At 35.7% G+C, this 27003-nt stretch overlaps 1 protein-coding gene across 5 annotated transcripts in view; it reads right to left on the bottom strand.

Moving 5' to 3' along the window:
• Positions 1-5743: 5743 nt before the first annotated feature.
• The window catches only part of FOXN2 (forkhead box N2), a 65632-nt gene continuing 44372 nt past the window's right edge, over positions 5744-27003 (bottom strand). For all 5 annotated transcript variants that reach the window (XM_055240860.2, XM_055240861.2, XM_055240862.1 and 2 more), the window contains 4 exons: positions 26216-26316; positions 22684-22748; positions 11976-12044; positions 5744-10115 (listed from right to left, as the gene is read on the bottom strand). In XM_055240860.2, coding sequence (XP_055096835.1) covers positions 9592-10115; positions 11976-12044; positions 22684-22748; positions 26216-26316 — 759 coding nt within the window. In that variant the 3' untranslated portion in view covers positions 5744-9591. The remainder of the gene's footprint in view (positions 10116-11975; positions 12045-22683; positions 22749-26215; positions 26317-27003) is intronic.

Here is a 27003-nt window from a genome sequence, read left to right on the forward strand (position 1 = left end):
GGTTAGAATTTTTATTATGAATGATACTGAATTTTGTTAAAAGCTTTTCTATCTATTGAAATGGTCATATTTTTTCTTCTGCCGAGACCAGCTCAGTTGTGGAGACCCTAACCCAGCGGCGCTAGAGGAATTAAAGACACACACACAGAAATACAGCATGTGGAGTGGGAAATCGGGGGTCTGACAGCCTTCAGAACTGAGAGCCCCAACAGAGATTTGCCCACATATTTATTGACAGCAAGCCAGTGATAAGCATTCTTTCTATAGATTAACTAAAAGCATTTCTTAGGGGAAATAAAGGGATGGGCCAAAACAAAGGGATGGATCTGGCTAGTTATCTGCAGCGGGAACATGTCCTTAAGGCACAGATCACTCATTCTATTCTTTGTGGTTCAGGAACGCCTTTAAGTGGTTTTCTGCCCTGGGTGGGCCAGGTGTTCCTTGCCCTCATTCCAGTAAACCCACAACCTTCAGTGTGGGCGTCATGACCATCACGAACATGTCACAGTGCTGCAGAGATTTTGTTTATGGCCAGTTTTGGGGGCCTGTTCCCAACGTTCTTCTTCTTGCCTCTGCTGATATGGTGAATTATAATGATGATTTTTAGTATTGAACCAACTTGCACTCCTAGGGCCAGCCCCATTGGTTATTGTCTCTTTTTTATATTACTGAATTTTATTTGATTATATTTTGTTAAGAATTTTTGTGTCTATATTCATGACGAATATTGGTCTGTAGTTTTTTGGTAATGTCTTTTTTTTTTTTTTTTTTTCTGTGAGACTGAGTCTCACTCTATCGGCCAGGCTAGAGTGCAGTGGCGCGATCTCGGCTCACTGCAGCCTCTGCCTCCCAGGTTCAAATGATTCTCCTGCCTCAGCCTCCCAAGTACCTAGGATTACAGGCACGTGCCACCACACCCAGCTAATTTTTGTATTTTTAGTAGAGATGGGGTTTCACCATATTTGTCAGGCTAGTCTTGAACTCCTGACCTCAAGTAATCCACCCACCTCGACCTCCCAAAGTGCTGGGATTACAGGCATGAGCCACTGCACCCGGCAGGTAATGTCTTTACTCAGTTTTAGTATTAGGTTAATGCTAAACCTATAGCCTCATAAAGCAAGTTATGAAATATTTTCTTGTCTTTTTTTTTTATTGCTTTTAAGGAGTTTGGGTACAATGGTATTATTTCTTCCTTAAATAATAAATATAATTCATGTGAAGCCATGTGGACTTGGAGTTTGCTTTCAGTTTTTTTTTTTACCAGACTTTTTAAAGAGTCATTTTAGAGTTAAAAAAATTGAGCAAATAATACAGATACTTTCCATATACCCTGTGCCCTGCACAGTTTTCCCTGCTGCTAACCTCTTACACTAGTATGGTACATTTGTTACAAGTAATGAACTGCTATTGATACATTATTAACACAAGTTTATACTTTATTTAGGCATTCTTAGTTTTTAACCTAATACCATTTTTCTATTCCAGGACCCCATTCAGGATGCATCCCATTTAGTTGCTGTGTCTCTTTAGGGTTCTTTTGGTTATGAAAGTTTCTCAGACTTTGATTGTTTTCAATGATCTTGACAGCTTTGAGGAATACTGGTCAGGGTTGTTGTAGAATGCCAAACTACTAGAATTTGTCTGATTTCTTTTTAAAAATTAGGCTATGAGTTTTGGGAGGCAGATGACAGAAGGAAAGTCCGTTTCTATATAATATCAAGAACACGTGCTATCAACGTCAGTCATGACTGCTGATGTTGACCTAGGATGCCTGACTGAAGTAGTGTCTGTCAGGTTTCTCTACCGTGAAGGTACTACCCGCATCACTGTCCCTTCCACATTAAACTCTGGAAGGAAGCCCTTATGCAAGCTCACATTTAAGAAATGGAAAGTTATGCTTCCTCCTTTAGGGTGGAGTAGCTGCATAATTTATGTGGAATTCTTCTGCATGGGAGATTTGTCTCTTTTCCCTCATGTATTTACATATTCAATCATTTATTTATATCAGTATGGACTCACAGATATTTATTTTATACATTAAGATATAAGACTACAATTGTTTTGTTTTGTTTTTGAAATGGAATCTCGCTCTGTAGCCCAGGCTGGAGTGCAGTGGCATGATCTCGGCTCACTGCAACCCCTGGTTCAAGCAATTCTCCTGCCTTAGCTTCCTGAGTAGCTGGGATTACAGGTGCACACCACCACGCCCAGCTAATTTTTGTGTTTTTAGTAGAGACGGGGTTTCACCATGTTGGCCAGGATGGTCTTGAACTCCTGACCTCATGATCTGCCCTCCTCAGCCTCCCAAAGTGCTGGGATTACAGGTGTGAGCCACAGCACCTGGCCAAGACTACATTTTTATTTTGGTGCTCATATTGTTCTAGCTTTGGCCATTGGAAGTACTTTCAAGTGCCAGTTGTTTTAGGTTTTGTTTTTTAATTAATAGACTTTATTTTTTTAGAGGACTTTTAGGTTTATAGAAAAATTGGGTGGAAAGTACCAAGAGGTCTCTTATGCCCTCCTTTGTGCCCCCTACCACAGCCCCAGTTTCTCCTATTATTGTCTTGCATTAGTGTGGTACACTTATTACAATGGATGAGCCAGTATTAATACATCACTAGTAACTAAAATCCATAGTTTACATTAGGGTTCACTCTGTCTGGTTTTAATTTGTGGGTTTTGACAAATGTATAATGATAATATACACCATTACAGTATCATGAAGGATGGTTTTACTGCCTTAAAAAGCCCTTGCTCCCCCACAACCCCTGGTAACTACCGATCTTTTTACTGTCTCCATAGTTTTATTTTTTCTAGAATGTCATATACAGCCATGAGCTGCATAATAATGTTTCAGTCAAAGGCAGGACAGACCACATAGATGACAGCGGTCCCATAAGATCATTATGAAGATGAAAAATTCCTATCACCTAGTGATGCCTTAGCCCTCATATTATCATAATACATTCTGTGTTTATGGTGATGCTGGTATAAACAAACCTACTGCACTACCAGTCATATAAAAGTATAGCACATACAATAAGGTACAGTACAGGATACTTGAAAATAAATGACTATGCTATTGGTTTATATATCTACTATACTTTTTACCATTATTTTACAGTATACTCCTATTAAAAAAAAGAAAAGCTAACTGTAAAACAAACTCAGGTCCTTCAGGAGATATTCCAGAAAAAGGCATTGCTATCATTGGAGATAATAGCGCCATACATATTATTGCCCTTGAAGATCTTCCAGTGGGACAAGATGTGGAGGTGGAAGACAGTAATACTGATGATCTTGACCCTGTGTGGGCCTAGGATAATGTGTGTGTTTGTGTTTTAGTTTTTAAGAAAAATGTTTAAAAAGTAAAAAGAAAAATTTGAATAGAACAAAGCTTATAGGATATGAAGAAAAAATATTTTGGTACAGCTGTACAACGTGTTTGTGTTTTAAGCTGTGTTATTACAAAAGTCAAAAAGTTAAAAAAAATTTAAAGTTTACAAAGTTACAGTAAGCTAATGTTAATTTATTGTTGAAGAAAAAATTTTTAAATGAATTTAGTATAGCCTAAGAGTAGTGTTTAGAAAGTCTACAGTAGTGTAATGTCCTAGGCCTTCACATTCATTCACCATTCACACTCACTGACTCACCCAGAGCAACTTCCAGTCCTGCAAGCTCCATTCATGGTAAGTGCCCTATACAGGTGTATCATGTTTTATCTTTTATACTGTTTTTACTGTACCTTTTCTATGTTTAGATATGGTTAAGATACACAAATACCATTGCGTCACCACTGTCTACAGTATTTGGGACAGTAACATGTTGCATAGATTTGTAGCCTGAGCCATAGGCTATCTACTATATATTCTAGTTGTGTAGTAGGCCATACCATCTAAGTTTGTGTAAGTACACCCTATGATGTTCCCACAATAAGAAAACTGCCTGATACTTTTCTCAGAAGGTATTCCTGTTGCTAAGCGATACAAGATTGTAGTTGGAATCACAGAAATGAGCCTTCTAAGGCTCAGTAGTGAACCTTTCAACTAAGTCAAAGATTGGCTTCTTTCACTTAGTAATATGTGTTTAAATTTCCATCATAGCTTGATATCTCATTTTTTTGTTTTTTAATTGTGGTAAAATATATATAACATTTACTATTCTTGTATGTACAGTTCAATAGTGTTAAGTACATTCACATTGTTGTGAAAACAATCTCTAGAACTCTTTCATTTTGCAAAACACAAATTCCATGCCCATTAAACAACTTCCCATTCCCCTCTTCTTCCAGCCCCTGGCAAACATCTTTCTACTTTCTGTCTCTATCAGTTTGACTACTGTAGGTACCATACAGCATTCTTCTTTTTCTGACTGGCTTATTTCACTTAGATATAATGTCCTCAAGTTTCATCCATGTTGTAGCTTGCGTGAAAATTCCCTTCCCTTTTGAGGTGAAATAATAATCCATTGTCTGTATGTGCCATATTTTATTCATTCATCTATCGACAAACATTTGTGTACCTTCCACCTTTTGGCTATTGTGAATAATGTTGCTCTAAACATGGGTAGACAAGCATCTCTTTGAGAACCTGCTTTCAATTCTTTTGGGTATGTGCCCAGAAGTAAAATTGCTGGTCTATTTTTAATTTCTTGAGGAACTTCCATACTGCTTTTCAGTGACTGCACTATTTTGAATTCCACACTACTTTCCATAGTGGCTGCACAAGTGTTCCAATCCTTGCCAACACTTGTCATTTAGTTTTGGTGGTGTTTTTAACCTTTTAATAGTAGCCATTCTAATGGATATGAGGTGGTATCTCATTGTGATTTTTATTTGCATTTCCCTAGTAACTAGTGATGTCGAGGATATTTTCATGTTCTTTTTGGCCATTTGTTTATCTTCTTTGGGATGTCGATAGCTTTTAAAAAAATTGCTGTATAATAGTCTGCTGTCTGGATGTACCAGTTTATACATTTGCCTACTGACAGACATCTTATTTGCTTTCAAGTTTTGGCAGTTACAAACAACGCTGCTGTAACAATTGTGGGCAGGTTTTTGTTTAGACATGTTTTCAACTCATTTGGGTAAATATCAATGAGTGTGATCTGTTTATCTTTTCTGGTGAGGTGTCCGTTCAGGTTTTTAGCCCATTTTTAGATTGGGTTTTCTTATTGTTGCATTTTAATTCACCGAAGTTGTTGAACTTATTGGCATAAAGATCTTGATGACTTTTTTTTTTTATTTGAGATGCAGTCTCACTCTGTTGTGTAGACTAGAGTACAGTGGTGGGATCTCAGGTCACTGCAACCTCCGCCTCCCAGGTTCAAGCATTTCTCATGCCTCAGCCTCCTGGGTAGATGGGATTACTGGCGTTCGCCACTATACCTGGCTAATTTTCGTATTTTTGTAGAGACGGGGTTTCATCATGTTGGCCAGGCTGGTTTCATATTCTACTGCATTTTTCCCAGTTATATTTCAAAATATTTCAGGTATATGTAAATTAATAGGAAAAGAAGTTTAACTTTAGGAAGACAGTAATTTAATGTTTTAGCTTTCAATAATTAACATCTAAAAACCATAAAAAACACTTTAAAAAAATTTTTGAAATTACACTGTATTTTTCATTTCCTTGACTCCAATTTGAATGGAAAGTGTGTGTAGAAGTATAAGCCATCACATCTGCCCTACCACCCTTCTCCTGTCCCACCCTATCCTACAACAGATCAGAGAAAGCACAAAAAATGTTATAAAACCAAATTTATTATGCAATACTTTCTCATAATGAATTGCATCTCTTTGGTAAAAATAAACTTTATAAACATTTTAATAATCAGAGATTAGATACAAAAACTAAGTATTTGTAAGTTGTTTTTAATATGAGCAAAGACTGGCAACTGAGAAGTGGTTCACTTGTGACTGGTCATCTACTGGCAGTTATAACTCAAACCGGGACAATTTTTATGCTACATCAGAAAAGGATAAGGAAACAGTTTGATAACAAATTTGTTGAATCAGAAAGCATTCTTACACTTTCATTTCAAAATAAATAATAGTTACAATCAATTGGCAATTATACATTTTCATACACTATATGATGGCAACATAATACTTTAAGCACTTAGTTTAATAAGAAATGTACAACGATTTAAAAAATAAGTTTTGACTATGGCACTGGCAGTTAGATGCAAAGAATATGCTTTAAGAAAAAAATGGCAGGTATAACATTAAAATACTCGAATTCGCCTTTCAATAAATATTTTTACTACATCATTAACATACTGAAGTAAACTTGGTTTAAATCAAAGCTTACACATTTCAAACTAAAAAAAAAATAAAAAAAAAAACACCTGTAAGATATATGTAAACCAGAAAGCCTCAAAGTTTCTTAGATAAATGCTATGATCTTCACAAAAGGGTGTTAAGTTGTTGTAGCATTTAAGACAATGGTCTTTACAGCTTTGTGAAGTATTCACATCTGTTGCTTAAATTGCTGGGAAAGGCCTCCTGGTCTACCAAAACCAAAACACATACATTCCCTCCTTAACACATTCTCTAGTTTGACTTTGTGCTAAAGTATATTTAACCAAACATCTAGTATGAGCCCTTTACATAATGCCTCAGAAAGTAGCAAAAGGAAAAAATATATATACTAAACTTTACTATATACAAAGGAATCCAAGTTAAAAGAAGTCATGCTGGCCATGAGGACAGGAAAGGCTTGAAGGTGGAAAAAGGGAGGTGATCTACCTTTTCCATGAATTCAGGTAATCTGTTTTCTTTCTCTGAATTTGAAAAGTAAAATAATAACTGATTTAGTAATATATTGCACAAAAAAACTTCAAAAATATATATTCAAGAAACGCTGATTCTGTTTGGGATGTGAAGATGAACAATTGTGTTGAATCAAAGCTTTTTACTAGGGATCTATTATAAACTGGAATCAGCTGCAACAAAACATACTCTTTTGACATAAGGCAAATTATATGTTAGCTTATATCACAGTTTTAGGATATGTTGGAAAACATGTAACCTCCTTGGAGTTTCTAAGTTGACTTTATTACAGGAAAATTTGTATATTATAGGGAATACAATTTCCAGGCCATAGGACTTGGAATGACTCTACTTAATTGTGTGGTTATTAGTCATGTTTCTCAAAACACCTGAGGAATGAGAGCATAATCTCAATGGAAGTAGTAATTGGAGGACCATAATTTAAAAGTTCTTCCCCTTGAAAATAACTGACTTGGTATATTAGCAAGTGGAAGGTGATGCATTAAATTATGTTTAAGAAACTGTAAAATATTGTATAACCTCTCCCTGTTAGCTTTCAGTGCACAAGGGTTTATCATCCTGGCTAGTGATGAATATAACTTAAATATTTAAATTCATGGGAAGAGTGAATAAAAAGGAAGAGAAAAATCAAAAGATGTGAAGAATTACTGTTAACATACATCAAGACAAAATAACTTTGAAGATCCCCATTAGAGCTGGAACTAACTCTGCTTCTCTTAGATCACTTTCCTTTTCTTATAAAGAGTAATTATCTAATGGACAGAAACCAGGTAGCACATTTGTGATACAGAATTTCAGCAGAACAAAATAAATTGGTGCCAGATCACTGAAACACTGTTCCTAAGGTCTATCCGGAGGCTATGGTAAATAACTTAAAAACAGTTATTAAAATGATATGTATAATCTATTATTTATACTGTGGTTAAAGCATTTTTGGGTTTTTGGTGTTTTATTCACTGTCTATAATAAAAGTTAACTTGGTTTAGCCATTTTCTGTAGATGTGATCGATCTAAAGAAAAAACCCAAATACCTCATCCTGCATATTTAAGAGTTTTCATTATTAACAAATTTAAAAATTACTATATTTTGACAGCACCAATTCATTAATGTGGCTATCCAGGTTAAATTAAATTTAACATGGAAACAGAACAGAGAACATTAATACTGTTATCCCTGACTTAAAGTCTTGTCAATTGAAAAAAAAGTTTTTAAGACCATTTTTCTCATTTGACAGTTTTGCCAAAATAAAAATTAAAAGTTAAAATATTTCTATCTTAAAAAATGCTTTATAGTCATAGAAACAGCTGAAAGCAAATCAACATCATGACCCTGACTGTGCATGTGTGTGTATGTATGTGTACATATGTATACAATCTATCAGAATAATGAAAACAAGGTCATTGTCTATGACTTAGGACGTAGCATAAGACTGAACTTTTAGAAAGTTGCTTCCACCAGTGTAAAAAAAAAGATACAATAAATAAGTTTAGTTCAGCATCCTGTTGTTTCTGAATAATCTAATCAAATTATACAAATGATACTATGAAAAACTGTCTCATATAAGCAGACTGTTCAAATAGTTAAGATACTTAGTCAAAGCACTTTTGGAGTAGTACCAGAAAATCTTTTTTCTCATGGATCAATGGCACTATAGGTTATTACACGGCCTCCTCTAAAGGGTGTATTGCATAAGATCAAATTTTATATGAATTTTGAAATTCATGAAGGTATTTTGTCTGTAAAATTGCATTAAATCTATTGATTTAATTTGGTATACTTATAAATTTAATTCATACAAAGCTTGGACAGAAGTTTTTTCCTAAATGACCTACTTTATTTATGATAACATGCAATCAGTACTCAAAATGTTTCATTTCACTCCATTCCTATTATAAGATTCTCAGAATACAGTACATGTGGCAGGCAAATGAAAGATCTCTTATTACAAGTGTGTCAAAATGGGTGTACTCCATAGCACACTTAATTGGCTACATCCTCTCACTGGATAACTTATACTCAACAAAGGCAGCTAGTGGCTAAAACTTAATGTTTGCAAAGCACTTTGGGAAAGAATAAAAGGCCCCAATAAATGCTATGCAGTATCTGTGAAGTAAAAACACTTCAAAGCTACCATTCTAATAGGAATTGGGAGTGTTCTTGAATGAAATGGCACCACAAAATTGTCTTTTCTAAATCTTACAACTCCTTGTTGTATTCTCTACCTATGTAACCAAAAGAAACTTTCTAAACATCAGGATGTTTTTCAATTTATGTTTGTCTTTGCTCACACGACAACAACAAAAAAATTAAAAACAAATTAAGACAAAGTAAAAAAAATTTCAATCTTATGTTACCGGATTGTGTGTCAGGAGAGAAGTATATGAAAAATACATCAGCAAAATTTTTAGCTGGTTCAGTAACTATAGTTACAGATTGGAAAAGAAAATGAAAAAAATTTATAGAGTTGCCAAATCTTACATTCTGACATATTAACAGAAGAAAGGATTTTTGTCCCACAAGTTTAAGACAGAGGCTGGGGATTTTCTTATATAAAAATTTTCAAATCTTGGACACATTTATCACAAAAATTATGCTTTTAGGACTTCACATCATGTATTTCTGATCAGGCATGATCCTAACAGCAATTGTTTAATAAAAATTTTAAAAACCAAAAATGTTTTTAAAGAAATAAGTAATTAGTATCCTTTCCCTACCCTAAAACTAATGAAGTCCATTATGGCTTTGATATCCCTTGTAAAGAATTAAGTGAAAGAGTATTGCCACACTTTAAGTATTTCTATTTTTTCCGTTGCTTTTGATTTTGTGTCTTTGCAGTACTTATTAGGGAACCTAAACATGTACGAATTCCAGCAAGGTGGAGCAGAGATCCAGCTGCCTCTTTGAGCTCCTCATCAATTTCTCGACATGTCTGTTTTCGCATCTTTTTGCCTGACTGCCCTTTTTCAGAGATTTTTGCACAAGGCTGTGATGCATAGCCACTGTCTCCAAGAGGATCATCTTCATAATCAACGTCTGTATCTTCTTCACTGTGAAATCCTTCACTGCCATCACTTCCCACATGGCTATTCTTTGGAATAAATTCATATACCTCATCCACAGAAGACAGGGAAGACACGCTAGACCTGGATGCACAACGCTGTGCTGCCATGCTACTTGCACTGTAATTGTGATCTTCTTTTGGATCAATGCTGGTGGCTAAAGAATCACTCTCTTGTAATCGCACAGCACTGGGATGATGAAATGCATTGCCGTAACTCCTCTTTTTTTGCAATGCTGTTTTAAGAGGAAGAGGCTTCTCACCTGTGGAAAATAAAAGTTCCATCAATAGGTCAAATGTGGGCCGGGCGCGGTGGCTCACGCTTGTAATCCCAGCACTTTGGGAGGCCGAGGCGGGCGGATCACGAGGTCAGGAGATCGAGACCACGATGAAACCCCGTCTCTACTAAAAATACAAAAAAATTAGCCGGGCGTGGTGGCGGACGCCTGTAGTCCCAGCTACTCGGAGAGGCTGAGGCAGGAGAATGGCGTGAACCCGGGAGGCGGAGCTTGCAGTGAGCCGAGATTGCGCCACTGCACTCCAGCCTGGGCGACAGAGACTCCGTCTCAAAAAAAAAAAAAAAAAAAAAAAAAAAAAAAAAAAAAAAAAAAAAAGGTCAAATGTGTTTGGTTGCAAAAACAGACCAATTTTAAATTAGTACATTACTCTTGAGCAGCAAATGTTTTAGATTCATGATGCCTTGTAGATTTTTTATTTTTTTACCCAGATCACATCATTTTGCAAGCATTAATTTGAAACATTTAAAAACCATTTAACAATGTCTTGACTTTTCTATAGAATATATAACTATTTTGAATTGCTTACAAAGAATGCCTCAATATGAATGTACCACTGTTTAGCTAATCACTTTCGTGTTAATATTTAGGCTGTTTCCAATTTTTCATTAGTATAAATCATGCTGCAATACAAATCCTTCTGGATGCCTTTTCTTGAATATATGCAAGTAATTTTTAAAAAGAGATATAAAAAAATTGCTAAGGGATATATACATTTAAAATTATAATTGGTATTCTCAAATTGCCCTCCAAAATGGTTGTACCAATTTACTCCCAACAGTGTATGACAAAACTTATTCCCTACTTAACACCATTCTCAATTACTTAAATTTTTTACAATTTTATGGACAAAAAAGTTACCTCAATATTATTTCATTTTGTGTTTCCCGAATTTCTAGAGAAGTTGCACATCTTTTCACATGTGTATTGCCCACATACATTTCCTCTTCTAAGATCCACCTAGTCATATATTTTGCTGACTTTTTGGTTGAACTGTTTTCTTATTTCTTACTTGTAGAATCCTTTTATGTATACACTTGATACTAATCCTTTGTTATATATGGAAAAAACATGTCTCCAGCATTTTATGTCACTTTTCTTACATATATTTTGTTGTCAGAATGCTTTTTCTTTGGAGACAGAGTCTCACTCTGTCACTCAGGCTGGAGTGCAGTGGCATGCTCATGGCTCACTGCAACCTCCACCTCCCAGGTTCAAGCAATTCTCCCATCTCAGCCTCCTGAGTAGCTGGGACTACAGGCATGCACCACCACAATTGGCTAATTTTTCTATTTCTTGTAGAGATGGAGTTTTGCCATGTTGCCCAGGCTGGTCTGGAACTCCTGGTCTCAAGTGATCCACCTGCCTTGTCCTCCCAAAAGTGCTAGGATTACAGACGTGAGCCACCATGCCTGACCAGAATGCTAAAATTTTGATGTTTTATTAAATTTACCCATTTTTTTCTTTATGGATTTTGCATTTTGTATCTTAAAGAAAGCTTTTCCTAGTCCAAGTTCATAAATATACTTTACTTACTATATTTTCTTGTTTATAGTTTTCATTTTTACTTTTAGCTCTTCGAGCTCATTTTCTAAATACATTTTTCTTCATTTCTTGGTCAATGTAAGAAAAATCACAGCATTAACTTCAATCTCTCAATTGCTCACATAAACTAATGAAAGTATAATAAAACAGAAACTGAGTTACTCAGATCAAAATACAATTTGGTTGGAAAGAAGTAATTTTGTCTGTAATAGTTATTTTATAGTCTAGTTTAAATGTGAAAAGGCACTAAAATTTTTTTTTTAAAAAGGCATGATTACTTACATTCTAAAATTCCTTGTTCTATAGAAGTATTTAAAAGCATCATTGCAGCAGCAGCATCGATATCAGATTCTGAAAAGGGAAAAAATAATAATATTAATGTTCTTTATAAAGGAGAGGCTATTGTAAGTATTTGCAGGCCCCTGAAGATAACCAGTGTTACAATGTTGGTGTATATTCTAAGAAAGCATAAACACACATTAAACAAAAATGAGATATTATATATTATTCTGAAGTCTGATTTTGTTCACTTAAAATCACGAAACAGTTTTGTGAACAATACTGTATAAAAGAGATGGAGAGGTACCAGAAATAATGCAAGCTCTCTTCTTTAATTATTCACAATGAAAACGAAAACTTAAACTGTATTTCAGTAAGGTTTCCCCTTAAACAGACTAAATTAGCTAAGAATGTACATCGTTACTCCTTTTTTTTTTTTTTTTTTTGCATTTTTACTTGTATACTATCATTACCTATGCATATCTGCAGTTATGAAGTACTATGTTAATTACATGCCAGTTGCAGGAGATAAAAATATGCAATTCGTCAGTCTAGGTCATGTAAACCTATAAATGCTAAGTGAATAATTATGCAGAAACAAAAAGCATTAGTATTGTTTTTAGTCATGATTAGGGTTAGGGTTAGGGTTACAAGTAAGACCAATTTATATAATATTCATGAAGTCAAATGGATACTCCATTAAAAATGGGCTTTAAAAGACTGGCAAAATCAGCAGGTTCTACAACAGATAACGTTACGCTCTCATACCTACTTATATTTACTGCTGTTAAGTTCTTCATCTTGGTGATACATTAGTCTGAATAACTAAAGAAAAGCAAAATGGTATAATCTAAATTACACCATTAATAATTAGAAAAGTTAGAAAATGTTTATAAATTTTAGCTTACAAAAAGACATTTAAAGTAAGACTCAGACATGAAATTTCTAATCTATATCTGAAAAGTGGAAATTTTTATTACCATAAAGATTTCCTATTTACTTTCAATGTCTAATTTAAAAGTTATTGTAGATAATAAAGCCATGAAGATACTGACTTGTTTTCTCTCCAACTAGACCATAAACTCTCTTAAGGTAGGAAATGCTATTGTTATTGATAACACTAACAGGCTTAAGCAAATCAGATGTTGGCCGCTACGAGACAGCACATAATACTATACCTCTTTTTCCCCAAGTAAAATGTGACCTCATGATCCACAGCTAATATCTTACTGAATGGGGAAAAGCTGAAAGCGTTTCCTCTAAGAACTGAAACAAGAAAAGGATGCTCACTCTCACCACTCTTAGTCAACATAGTACTGGAAGCCCTAGCCAGAGCAATTAGGTAACAGAAAGAAATAAAAGGCATCCATGTTGGAAGAGAGGAAGTCAAATGTCCCTGTTTGCAGACAATAGGATCTTATATATAGAAAAAACTAAAGATTCTACCAAAAAACTCTTAGAACTGATAAAATCAGTAAAGTTGCAAGATACAAAATTAATACATAAAGTCAGTAATATCTCTGTACACAAAACAACAAACTAGCTGAAAAAGAAATCAAGATGGCAATCTCATTCACAATAGCTAGAAAAAATAAAATTAAAATACCTACAAAAAAGTTGAAGACAATACAAATAGACATCCCATACTCATGGATAGGAAAAATTAGTATTGTTAAAATGACAATACTACCCCCAAAGCAATCTATAAATTCTATCAAAATACCAATGATATCCTTCACAGAAATATAAAATAATCCTGAAAGTTGTATGGAACTACAAAAGACCCCAAATAGGCAAAACGATCTTGAGCAAAAAGAACAAAACTGGAGGCAAAATATGAACAGACCTCAAAATATACTACAAAGTTGTAGTAACCAAAAAAGCAAGGTACTGGCATAAAAATAAGACACATAGACCAATGGAACAGAATAGAGAACCTGGACATTAATTCACATATTTACAGCCAACTAATTTTTTTTTAATGTATTTTTTTTTTTTTTTTTTTGGAGACAGTCTTGCTGTGTCACCCAGGCTGGAGGGCAGAGTGTTCTTGGGTCACTGCAACCTCCATCTCTCAGGTTCAAGCGATTCTTGTGCTCAGCCTCCTGAACAGCTAGGATTACAGAGGCGTGCCACCACACTCAGCTAATTTTTGTGTTTTAGTAGAGATGGAATTTCACCATGTTGGCCAGGCTGGTCTCAAACTCCTGGCCTCAAGTGATCTGCTTGCCTCGGCCTCGCAAAGTCCTGAGATTAGAGGCATGAGCCACCGCGCCCGCCCCAGCAGACTGATTTTTGACAAAGGTGCCAAGAACACTAACTGGGGGAAAGACAGTTTCTTCAATAAATGATACAAAGGAAACTGGATATATATCTACAGGCAGAAGAATGAAACGAGACTCCCACTTCTCATCCTATACAAAAATCAGCTCAAAATGGATCAAAGGCCTAAATGTAAGAACTGAAACAATAAAACTACCAGGAGAAAACAAAGATGAAACACTTCAGGACATTGGTCTGGGAAAAGATTTTATGAATGAGACCTCAAAAACATAGGTAACAAAAGCAAAAATAAACGGAATTATATCAAACTAAAAAGCTTCTGCAGAGCAAAGAAACAATCAACAGTGAAACGACAACCTACAGAATGGAATAAAATATATGCAAACTACTCATCTGACAGGGGATTAACATCTACAATATAAAAGGAACTCAAGCATCTCAACAGGAAAACAAACAAACCAAAATCCTCTAATTTAAAAATGGGCAAATGATCAGAACAGACATTGCTCAAAAGAAGACATACAAATGGCCAAGAAATTTAAAAAAATTAAGAGGAAAGGGAAATAGAGTGTTCGGTAAAGTGGTTACGATTTTAAATATAGAGGTCAGAGAAATCCTGAAGGAGAAGGTAGGCTACAGTTGGACAAAGACCTCAGGGAGGGAAAGAATGATATCTGAGGGAAAAGAGTATTGGGCAGAAAGAAAAGCAAGTACAAAGGATTTGAATCAATGATGCCCACATGCCACATCCAAGAGGCTAGCAAAAACAATGACCTCTCCAATTCCTGTCTTTTAGGATGAAGCCTGAGACAATTCTTTTTCAGTTCAGTATTCTAACACGTCTGAAGAAAAGATGCAGCCGCTAGCCCATATTGTGTCTCTGTGTGAGTTGGAAAAAACGTAAATCTTCCTCCAGGTGAATGGTTCCCTATTCAAGGCACACAGCTAGAAGAATGGAATGTGGGCTGAATTTCAGGCCCCACTCACGGCCTTAAGCCAGGTGGACTTGCAGAGGGCACAACTTGCATGGCATTATGCAAAAGCCCCAACAGAGAGATTACTTCTCCATAAACTAATTTTTCTTTTTTTTTTCTTTTCTTTTTTTGAGACACAAGGTCTCCCTCTGTCACCCAGGCTGGAGTGTAGTGGCACAATTATGGCTCACTGTAGCCTCAACCTCCCGGGCTCAAATGATCCTTCCACCTTAGCTTCCCAAGTAGCTGCGACCACAGGCATGTACCACCACACCTGGCTAATTTTTATTTTTATTTTTTGTAGAGATATGGTTTTACTGTGTTGCCTGAGCTCAAGTGACCCTCCCGCCTCAGGCTCCCAAAGTGCTGGGATTACAGGTGTGAGCCACTGTGCCCAGCCTAATTTTTCTTTTTAATAAAAAGGATCTACCTTGTTTCCAATTTTATAAAAGAGGAAGGTGATGGTAAAATAATCTAACAAGGAAATGCATTATAATGAGAAACTAATTACAGAAACTTTGTCTTATAAATGAAGCACCTATAAATTCTACTTACTAAAAAATTAGTATATCTCTAACTTGACTTCTTTTTTTTGAGATGGAGTTTCACTCTTGTCGTCCAGGCTGGAGTGCAATGGCGCCATCTCGGCTTACTGCAACCTCCGCCTCCTGGGTTCAAGTGATTCTACTGCCTCATCCTTCTGAGTAGCTGGGATTATGGGCACTTGCCACCACACCCAGCTAATTTTTGTATTTTTGGTAGAGATGGGGTTTCATCATGTTGGTCAGGCTGGTCTCGAACTCCTGACCTCAGATGATCCACCCACCGTGGCCTCCCAAAGTGCTGGGATTACAGGCGTGAGCCCCCCACCTGGCCTAACTTGACTTCTTTTAACAAACATCCATTATGATTCAAGGAACATTATTTTGAAACACAACACCTAAAACTGATAAGAGGCTTATCCTGATAACATAAGAAAGCTACATGAACACCATTTCTGAATATTGTAAAGTGATAACAAAATTAAGTACTGTTTCTATAAAGTAGAAGGGTAGGAAAAATACTCCTTAGATTTATTTATTGTACATAACTTATTACAGCCAAATTAATTTGAATTCTCCAACATGAAATTAACTTTGTGAAACCAAACACTTCTTTGCAAAAGGATTTTGCCGGTATCTTATTTGTTTAAAACATTTATAAGTATGCTTCCTGCAATGCCTTGCCAATTAACTGTGAAAAAAAAGTTTAACTTCAACATTAAAAATAAGCAATGAATGACCCAAAACACCATCATAATTGAGAACACCTGATTATCAATGATTTGTCCAAGGTACAATCTTGAACTTCGTGGAACAAAACCAATAAAAATTCTCTGGGTAGAACTTACAATTTTTAATTATAGTACCCAATCTATTTTTGTTGATTGGTTCGTTATTTATCAACAGGGTCCCACTCTGTTGTCCAAGCTGGAGTGCAATGGTGCAATCATGGCTCACTGCAACTTCCACCTCCCAGGTTCAAGTCATCTGCCCACCTCAGCTTCTCGTGTAGCTGGAAACACAGGTGTGCACCACCACGCCCAGCTAATTTTCATATTTTTGGTAGAGATGGGGTTTCACCATGTTGCTCAGGCTGGTCTTGAACTCCTGAGGGATCCATCTCAGCCTCCCAAAGTGCTGGGATTACAAGCATGAACCACCGCGTTCAGCCAATTTTGCTATTAAATGTAAACTGAAGACTCATTTGTTTATTGTCACATTTGAAAACACTTCATAATGGTAATTTTTCATTGATAAAGTACTTTATGCTATTTTAAAGGTGGCTCTGTTTTTAAAAACAATAACACTATTAGCTATATTATCTAACATATCCAGTTCATAAGGAACCAAAATTTGATAGTTTCAAACATGCTACTGATTTCATAACTGGTTCAAACAAAACCGTGTCAAAACCGTGAATTTGGCTAAGTGTGGTGGCTCACGCCTGTAATCCCAGCACTTTGGGAGGCCAAGGTGGGTGGATCACTTGAGCTCAGGAGTTCGAGACCAGCCTGGCCAATATGGTGAAACCCCATCTCTACTAAAAATACAAAAATTAGCCGGGTGAGGTCGTACGCGTCTGTAATCCCAGTACTTGGGAGGCTGAGGCAGGAGAATCGCTTGAACCCAGGAGGTGGAGGTTACAGTGAGCGGAGATCGTGCCACTGCACTTCCAGCCTGGGTGACAGACTCTGTTTCAAAAAACAAAAAATGAACAACAATTTTAAAAACCTGTTAATTTGTGCCTGTTGGTTTTTATTTCCTTAATCTTGATGGTGGGAAATTATTAAAAATAATTAAAAACAATTCAAAGACACTAGTTTTAGCCATATGAGAGTAAGGTTATAAGTCGAGTATATTTCTGTTGTTTGATTCTCAGTCCATTTGTGTAAGGAATGATATGAGAACTATAGAAATAATTCAAATGGTATAAGCTTTGTAGTAACTACAAAAGGATTTATTGTCTCTATCAAAACTAATATAAACATTTGCAGAGCATCCAGATGAAGAAGCTGTCTCTTGTAATTCTCTGAAGCAGAATAGTTTCAATAAATTACCAACACTTTAAGCTGTCTGGACCACTGGTTTAGTTTCATTTCAATAACACACAAATCTTAGATTTACATGTAGCCCTAACATCACCATCAACTATCTTAATTTTATATCTGTTTGTAGTATACCAGGTGCTTTTAGCAGTTAGTATAACTACTAAAATTTACTAACTGGAATGTGAGTTCCATTTTTGTCTGCTTTGTTCACTGATGTACCTTGGTGTCTAGAACAGCTCAGTAATATTTTTAAACAGGTGAATTTACTCTAAATACACACCAAACCAAACTATTGACCAAAAAAAATTTTGTTCTGCTATCTCAGTATGAGAAGCCTGTGTCTCCTGCTATTTATTATACAATGCCATAACACTGATATTGTCACATAAAATTAGTCATTGTAAGTTGATCAAGAGACAACAAACACACTGTTGCAGCTGTTTAGGCTGATAGCAGTTTCTGGAGTTCTAAGCCTAATCTCTCCCCTTAGTTTTCCGTGTCTAAAGGTAGCTGTAATATAATGATCAGTAAAGATGATTCTATGAAGTGTTAGATGAATATATAAGTTTTAATATTGGAGGCCAATGATAATACCTAAGTGATCTTTATAAAACATAAAACTGACAATGTCACTTCACTATTTAAAGTTCTTCAGCAGGTCTCCCAGTGCCACTTACCTAGTAGGAGTCAGGCTTTGAATTTAGAATTATTCAATCTGAATCCTTCTTTGCCACTTACTAGTTGTGTGACCTTGAGAAGTTACTTCATCTCCCCAAACTTCAGTTTGCTTATTTGTAAAAGAGGGGCAGCAATACCTCAGAGGGTTGTTTTAAGGATTAAATTATATAATACATGCAAAGCATCAAGTAAGCAACTTAAGGCTTATTAATTGTTGTAGGCAGAGGAGGATGTTGAAAGTCCTTATTATGCTAAATAAGCTCTTAAACTTCTGCTACATTTGCCTTGCCCACGCAAATGACCGCATCTACCTGATCTATATCAACGTGCCAGACAGATTCCTAGCAACTGCCAGACATCTTTCTCTATTGTTACGATTCTCTCTGCCAGGGAGAACTTTTGTTCCACAAAGTCTGAGGTTGTACCTTGGACAAATCGTTGATAATCAGGTGTTCTCCACCGTTTTTTTTTTTTTTTTTTGGAGTCTCACTCTGTCGCCTAGGCTGGAGTGCAGTGGCGCGATCTCAGCTCACTGCAATCTCCACCTCCCGAGTTCAAGTGATTCTCCTGCCTCAGCCTCCCGAGTAGCTGGGATTACAGGCATGTGCCACCACATACCCAGCTGATTTTTGTATTTTTAGTAGAGATGGGATTTCACCATGTTAGCCAGGCTGGTCTCGAGCTCTTGATCTCATGTGATCTACCTACCTCGGCCTCCCAAAGTGCTGGGATTATAGGCGTGAGCCACCATGCCCAGCCAAAGTATATATTTTCTAAGAGCAGGGCCTGGGTCTCTCATCTATGCATATCCCAAGGAACCTCCAACAGTGTCTGGCACAAGGAGTGTGGCTCAACAGTATTAGTTGTAATGAATGTCTAATCCACTTGGTGTTTTTTAAACTTCTCTCTAGAAATAATATAAAGAGGCAAGAGAAAATTTCCTCAGAAATATACCCCAAAACAACCAAGTTCAAAAATAAAATTTCCTAAATTTTTGTGAGGTTTTATGTTTTCTTCCCTTAAAATTCATGGAGAATTTTGTATTATATTCCAGGACAGATGTCCATTTGTTTTAACCTAGAATGCCAACGACCTCCCCACTAAGTTAATTATTACTAGAGGAATAGGCCTAAGACTCATGCATATAGGAATGGAGGTAAGGTGCTGGTAGCACTAGACAGATGATGCATAATATGTATAAGTCATTAGATGAAGAAGTACCTGTGCCCTACTAATGAAAAACATGCAGCTGAAACTAGCAGCAAAAACTTGTGGAAATGTCTGTTCCCCAAAGAAAGAAATAATTTGGATAGAATAGAACAAGGGCAAGAAAAGATTTTAAGTAGACTCCAGAATTCACAAAGAAAATGTTCTCAAAATATGTATACGAACTGAGCTTTAGAGAATAAGTGTCAGACTTTATTGAGGCAATACAAAGATAAAGGCGTTTTGGCAATAGCTAAATGTAAAGAGAAACCACATTTACTGATGTAGGTAACAGGAACATGGATATTTGTCTTATGTTAACACAGAACATTATTTGAAACAGATCCCCTATCCATTTAACTTCTTTGCAGAGTTCTCTAGAACTTTTTCATATTCTTTTCCTCCTTTATTTTTAAAGATATCAGCACACTGCTTCTGAGGCTCAGTTTAGTATAGTTCCAAAGACCCAAAATATTTCTGATACACAGAAAGGTTTTCATCTGAAATTTTCTATTTTTAAAGGTTATGAAAATGTCTCTAGGCTCCAAAGCAACACTAGAAAAACTGATTTTAATATACTACTAACCTACAAGAAGAAAAAAACCCACTAATTCAGAATTCTGATATGCTTTTAAAAAGTCAACTTATTACCTTTTAAAATTAAAGTTCTTCAGATTAAATAACCTACAGGAGAAATATCTTCAAGCATATTCTAATTCAAGGGATGACAAACTTCTTCAGTAAAGGGTCAGAAGGTAAATATTTTAGGCTTTGCATGCTAAGAGGCAAAACCCAGGATATAATATGTAGGTCTCTGTTGCAACTACTTAACTCTGCTGTTGCAATGAATTTTCACAGTCTTGAAATGTTATTGTTATTTGATTTTGTTTTCTCCAACCATTTTACAAATGTAAAACCATCCTTAGCGCACGGGACACCCAAAAACAGACGTCAGGCCAGATATGACCATGGGCCATAGTTTGCCAACCCCTATTCTAGTCTAAGACCTGAAAAGGTAATAACTCTACTGATATTACTAAAAAATTCAATCCTATTTTCAATGAAAAATACCCATAAAAATAAATGGAAAAGGGATATAAAACTGTATACACAGTGTCAATCTAGTATCTGGAGAAAAAGTATGTGTGTGTTTATCTATGTGTCCCTGTACATACATGCATGCAAGTGTATCTATTTACATATGTGGCATTAAAAAAACCCCAAAGGAATTATATCAAAATGTTAACAATAAAATTAGCCAGGTGTGATGGCACCTGTAGTCCTAGCTACTTGGGAGGCTAAGGTGGGAAGGTGGCTTGAGCCCAGGATTTTGAGGTTGTGGTGAGTCATGACTGTGCCATTGTCCTCTGGCCTGGATGACAGGGTGAGAACCTGTCTGAAAAAAATAAATAAATAAATAAAAATAAACAAAATATTAACAATGGGATAAATGACTTTACTTTCTCTTTGATAATGTTTTTATTGCCCAAATTTCCTATAATAAATATATAATACTTTTTTAAAGTAGAAAAATGTTAAACAGCAACAACAAAACATCCCAAATTTTTATCTGAATTTTTTATGATTTAAAATACAGTCATGTGCGCCTGTAGTCCCACCTACTCGGGAGGCTGAGGTAGGAGATCACTTGAGCCCAGGCATTCAAGACCAGTGTGGGCAACATGGCAAGACACCATCTCTTAAAAATAAAACAAATAAATAAAATAAAAATGCAGTCATGCTTTGTTTAATGACAGGAATATGTTCTGAAAAATGTACTGTTAGGTGATTTTGTCATTGTGTGAACATCACAGAGTATGCTTAAACCTAAATGGTATCGCCTACTACACACCTAGGATTGCTCCTGAGCTACAAATCTGTACACCATGTTACTGTACCAAATACTATAGGCAATTGTATCACAAATGGTATTTGTGTATCTAAACACAGAAAATATACAGTAAACGGTCTATTAGTTTCTGCGAGGGGACAAAAAAGGGGGTACAATAAAAACACCATATAAATATTTAAAATGGTACACCTGTATAGGGTACTTACCATGAATGAAGCTTGAAGGACCGGAATTGCTCTGGGTGAGTCAGAGAGTGTGAGTGGTGAGTGAATGTAGAGGCCTAGGATATTACTGCACACTACTGTAGAGGCCTAGGATATTACTGCACACTACTGTAGACTTTATAAACAGTGTACACTTAGGCTGCACTAAATTGATTTTTTAACTTTTTCTTTCTTCAATAATACATTAACCTTAAGTTTACTGTAACCTTTTACTTTATAAACTTTGTAATTTTTTAAACATTTTTACTCTTTTGTAATAACAGCATAAAATACAAAATACAGCTGTATAAAAATATTTTATTTATAATCTATAAGCTTTTTTCTATTTTTAAATTAACATTTTTTAACTTTTTAGTTAAAAACAAAGATACAAATACACACATTAACCTGAGCATACACAGGGTCAAGATCATCAATATCACTGTCTTCTGCCTCTACATTTTTGTCCCACTGGAAGGTCTTTAGGGACAATAAACACAGGGATCTGTCATCTTCCTGTAACAATGCCTTCTAGAATACCTCCTAAAGGACCTGCATGAGGCTCTTTTACAGTTAACTTTTTTTCATTGGTGGAAGGGGTATACTCAAAAATAACAGTAAAAAGTGTAGTAAATACATAAACTAGTGACACAGTTTATTACGATTATCAAGTATTAACATATGTACATAACTATGTGCTATACTTTTACAGGACTAGCAGTGCAGTGAGTCTGCTTGCACCAGCATCACCACAAACTTCAGTAAATGCGTTGTGCCACAATGTTACAACACGCTACCAGGGTACCAGGCAATACAAATTTTTCAGCTCCATTATAATCTTAGGGGACCACCATTGTTATGCACAGCCCGTTGTTGACCAAAAGATTGTTGTGTGGTGCATGACTGTATTGATACTCACACATACCTTTGAGGTTTCGCACCTGGTTCTGCTTGATTACAGAGCTTAAATAGTGAGGTGATAAAGAACCACTGAAAAACAAACAGAAAAGCAAACGTGCTTATAAAAATTTTTACTTCACTTTTTTCCCCCTAATTTTTGACAGGTTCTCTCTCACTCTGCCACCCAGGCTGGAGTGCAGTGGCATGATTTCAGCTCACTGCAGCCTTGACTTTCTGGGCTCAGGTGATCCTCCCACCTTAGCTGCCTGAGTAGCTGGGACCACAAGCATGCACCACCATGTGTGGCTAATTTTTTTATTTTTTTTTTGGTAGAGAAAGGGTTTTACCATGTTGTGCAAGCTGGTCTCAAACTCCTGGGCTCAAGCAGTCTACCTGCCTTGGCCTCCTACAGTGCTGGGATTACAGGCGTGAGCCACTCGCACCCAACTATTTCACTTTTTCTAGAACTTAGTCACAAATACAGCTAATTTCTACCACCAAAAACAAACTATTTTTACGTTGTTTTCTTTGCTAATACTACTCAATTTAGAAAGTCTGCCAAAGCAGAAAAAGCATAGGAGCCAAAATTAAATCACAACTATTTGGATGTTCTTAGGCAAAATAATTAATCTCTTAGTTTCTTCATCTGTAAAATAGGAATAATTAAATCTCCCACATAGGCTGTTGTGATAATTAAATAAGAATAATGCATTTAAAATGCCTGGAACCATAGATGATACATGATAGTTACTGTTTGGTTTTGCCTTGGATGCTTAAGTTTGATGTAATACTAATATAGGTATTACCACAGAAATAAAAGCATTTACCAAAATTCACAGTTAAGGAACACTTGGTAGTGATAGCAAACAGGTATGTTCCTGATTTTATTAATAAACATAAAATTAAACTTTCTATATTCATGGAAAGACATCAACAGTTCTTTTTTTAATCCAGGAATTAAAATATTTTTGGGAAAAACTACTTCTCTTCTTTGGAATTTATGATAGTATGAAAAAAAATCTATTTGTTAACTAAAAGTTTATTTCCTATTCATAGTTTTACATATACTGTATCTCACTCTTTTCCTCAGACTTACAAATTCTTATATGCAAGGGCTACACAAAAGCATGTCAGATGGAACTGTTATTTTGCCAAACAACGTAAAGGGGAAAATGTTTCATTTTATATTAAGGGTTTAAAGTCAAAAGGTTATATATAACCCTTACGTTGTAGTTTAATCTTTTTTTTTTTTGAGACAGAGTCTCGCTCTGTCGCCCAGGCTAGAGTGCAGTGGTGCAATCTCGGCTCACTGCAACCTCTGCCTCCTGGGTTCAAGACGATTCTCCTGCCTTAGCCTCCCGGGTAGCTGGGGTTACAGGCATGTGCCACCACACCCAGCTGACTTTTGTATTTTTGGTAGAGACAGTTTTCAACATGTTGGCCAGGCTAGTCTCAAACTCCTGACCTCAGGTGATCCACTGGCCTCGGCCTACCAAAGTGCTGGGATTACAGGCTTGAGCCACCTCACCCGACCATAGTTTTTATCTTCTTTTAAAGCCACAAGATCACTTTTAACATTTAAACTTATGATTAAGGCTAAAAGATAGAAACATGAAAATACAATATATCAAAGACAGCAAAATATATTTGTGATGGTTTAGAAAAAATGGTGCCAATTCTTTTATATAATCTTTTTTTTTTTTGAGATGGGGTCTCAGTCTGTCACCCAGGCTGGAGTGCAGTGGCACCATCTTGGCTCATTGCAACCTCTGCCTCCAAGGCTCAAACGATCCTCCCACCTCACCCTCCTGAGTAGCTGGGACCACAGGCGTGCACTACCCACGCCCAGCTAATTTTTGTATTTTTGGTAGAGACAGTGTTTCGCCATGTTGCCCAGGCTTAATCTTCAGTTAAAAAAAAAAAAAAAACCCAACACAGCTAAGTAAAACACATAGGTGAACATCAATAGAACTCACCATTAGTTTCTAAATTATTATTTAAAATGCCTCATAATAACCAAAATTAATTAATAAAGATATCAATTTCCAAATGAGACTATGAAATCTGGTAACTTCTTTTCTAGGTTTCATTTCATAAAGATAAACCACTCAGTTATTCTTTTTATAATGATCCATCTAATCTACAAATATGGTAAAGAAGCTTAAAATCTCAGTGAGTGAACATATTACTGATATTTCAACTTTAGCCTTCCCAGCTATTTACTGTATTCCAGCTACAACCACTCCTCTACAAGTTATCTAACAATACTTAAAGAATTCAAATTAACCACTGTATGAAACGTTGATGAATGCTGCAGCTGGGAGTTCATTATAACTTTCTCTCTACTTTTTTGCATGTTTACAAATTCCATTTATTACTTTATTAAAAATCTTTTGAAATTTTTCAAAAAACAAGTTAGCTATTATAAACTACCCTTAAAAGTATTTTAACCAAATCTGGGATTTTCAATTCAAATGAAGGTACATGATAAATTGTAGAAGACTCTAAAGTCTTCTTTAGAAAAAGGAAAAATCAGATTTAAGAAGGTCATATTATTTTCCGATTTAACTTAAAATGAGGAAGCTAGAAGATCAATAGGGGTTACTGGGATTGAAAACAAAGACAAGGAAAATTATAAGCAAATACAGTACAATTCTATTTACCAGAAAAAATAAAAACAAAGTTCAAAGCATTATTTTATTTGCCAAACATTTAAAAATTTTAGACTTGAACATACTTTTCAAACATTAAGTACTACCAAAAAAAACCTAAAACAGAAAAAGAAACCTACATATGTATATAAAATGTTATAACGACAAACTTCATAATCTTATTAAAAGATTTTAAATATATTTTTAATTTCCTTCATTTTTAGGTTAGCATTAGCATTGCAGACAATTAAAATGATCTGACCTGTTTGTAACTGAAATTATATTATAACTTTCTTTAGGGTTTACTTATACTCAATACTGACTATATTTCCCAGAGTGTTATGTTCTCAAGTAACCAATTTCCTGTTTTCTAGAAACACAAATTAGACCATAAGGAAAACTAACTTAGGCTAATGTCTTATCCATAAATACTTCTTAAAAAAAAAAAAAAAAAGAAGAAAAGAAAAAAACAGGATAAGCATGGTGGCTCACGCCTGTAATCCCAGCACTTTGGGAGGCAGAGGTGGGAGGATCACTTGAAGTCAGGAGTTAGAGACCACCCAGGCCAACATGGTGAAACCGCGTCTCTACTAAAAAGACAAAGATTACCTGAGAGTGGTGGTGCGTGCCTGTAGTCCTAGCTACTAGGGAAGCTGAGGTGGGAGGATCACCATAACCCAGGAGAGGGAGGTTGCGAGCCAAGATCTTGCTACTGCACTCCAGCCTAGGTGACAGAGTAAGACTCTGTCTCACAAAACAAAACAAAAACTAAAAACTAAATAAAACATAAATACTTCTTTATACAATAAAAAAACAGAAACAAAATACCCTGGACCTTGAAGTTTCTCCATCTCACACAGTGAAATCCTGTAAATCACCACTGACAGTTATACGGAAGATCCTTACTTTTGTGAAGATGCTGAAGAAAAAGGTTGCTTCTTCAGTGCCTGGATAAGATTGGGTTTATATTCCGGATCAACACACCATAAGGAACCTTTTCCATTAACCTAGAATAAAATGCACAAGAATAACTAACTAGGAACTTTTATACATAAACAGTCAGCGTCTAAATGTTTTAAATAAATGTGCAGGGGGAAAATAATCTCTAGCACCTTTTGAGTATGAAACTAAGGTTGAAGTGAGCTTGCTATGTGTGCACTGTAGTGACTAAAAGTCATCCTATGATGTACAAAACTTCCTCTAATTCACAAGATTAGTGAGGTTCAAATGTTATTACCTTCTGGTTTTATATTATGCCTTTTCTACTTCAAAAACTCTTTCTTAAAATTTGAATTACCTTTACAACTACATTAACAATTATTTAGATAACGAAATTTACTTGTTTCCCATTCTCATACTCCTTTTTGCATGTATCAAATCATCTATGATATAAGCTATTATGATTGCTATTAAGATTTAATGTGATGATCTCCAGAGTCCTTCCATTTCCCACACTCTTTTTCAAGGTAATACTAATCTATTACTGAGGCTCTTTTATCTCTGAATATCGTTTCATAATTTTTATAGCAGAATGGCAAAATGAAAGAACACTGTTCTATAGGTTCAAAAACCAAGGTCCCGATCACTACTTATTGACTGGCTATGTGACATTGGGCAAATCATTTAATTTTTGAGAGTAAGACTTCTCATTTACATTTTACCCATAAAGTAAAACAACAATGCAGGCCACTTCA

Source organism: Symphalangus syndactylus, chromosome 14 (assembly GCF_028878055.3).
Source record: "Symphalangus syndactylus isolate Jambi chromosome 14, NHGRI_mSymSyn1-v2.1_pri, whole genome shotgun sequence".
NCBI classification, from domain to species: domain Eukaryota; kingdom Metazoa; phylum Chordata; class Mammalia; order Primates; family Hylobatidae; genus Symphalangus; species Symphalangus syndactylus.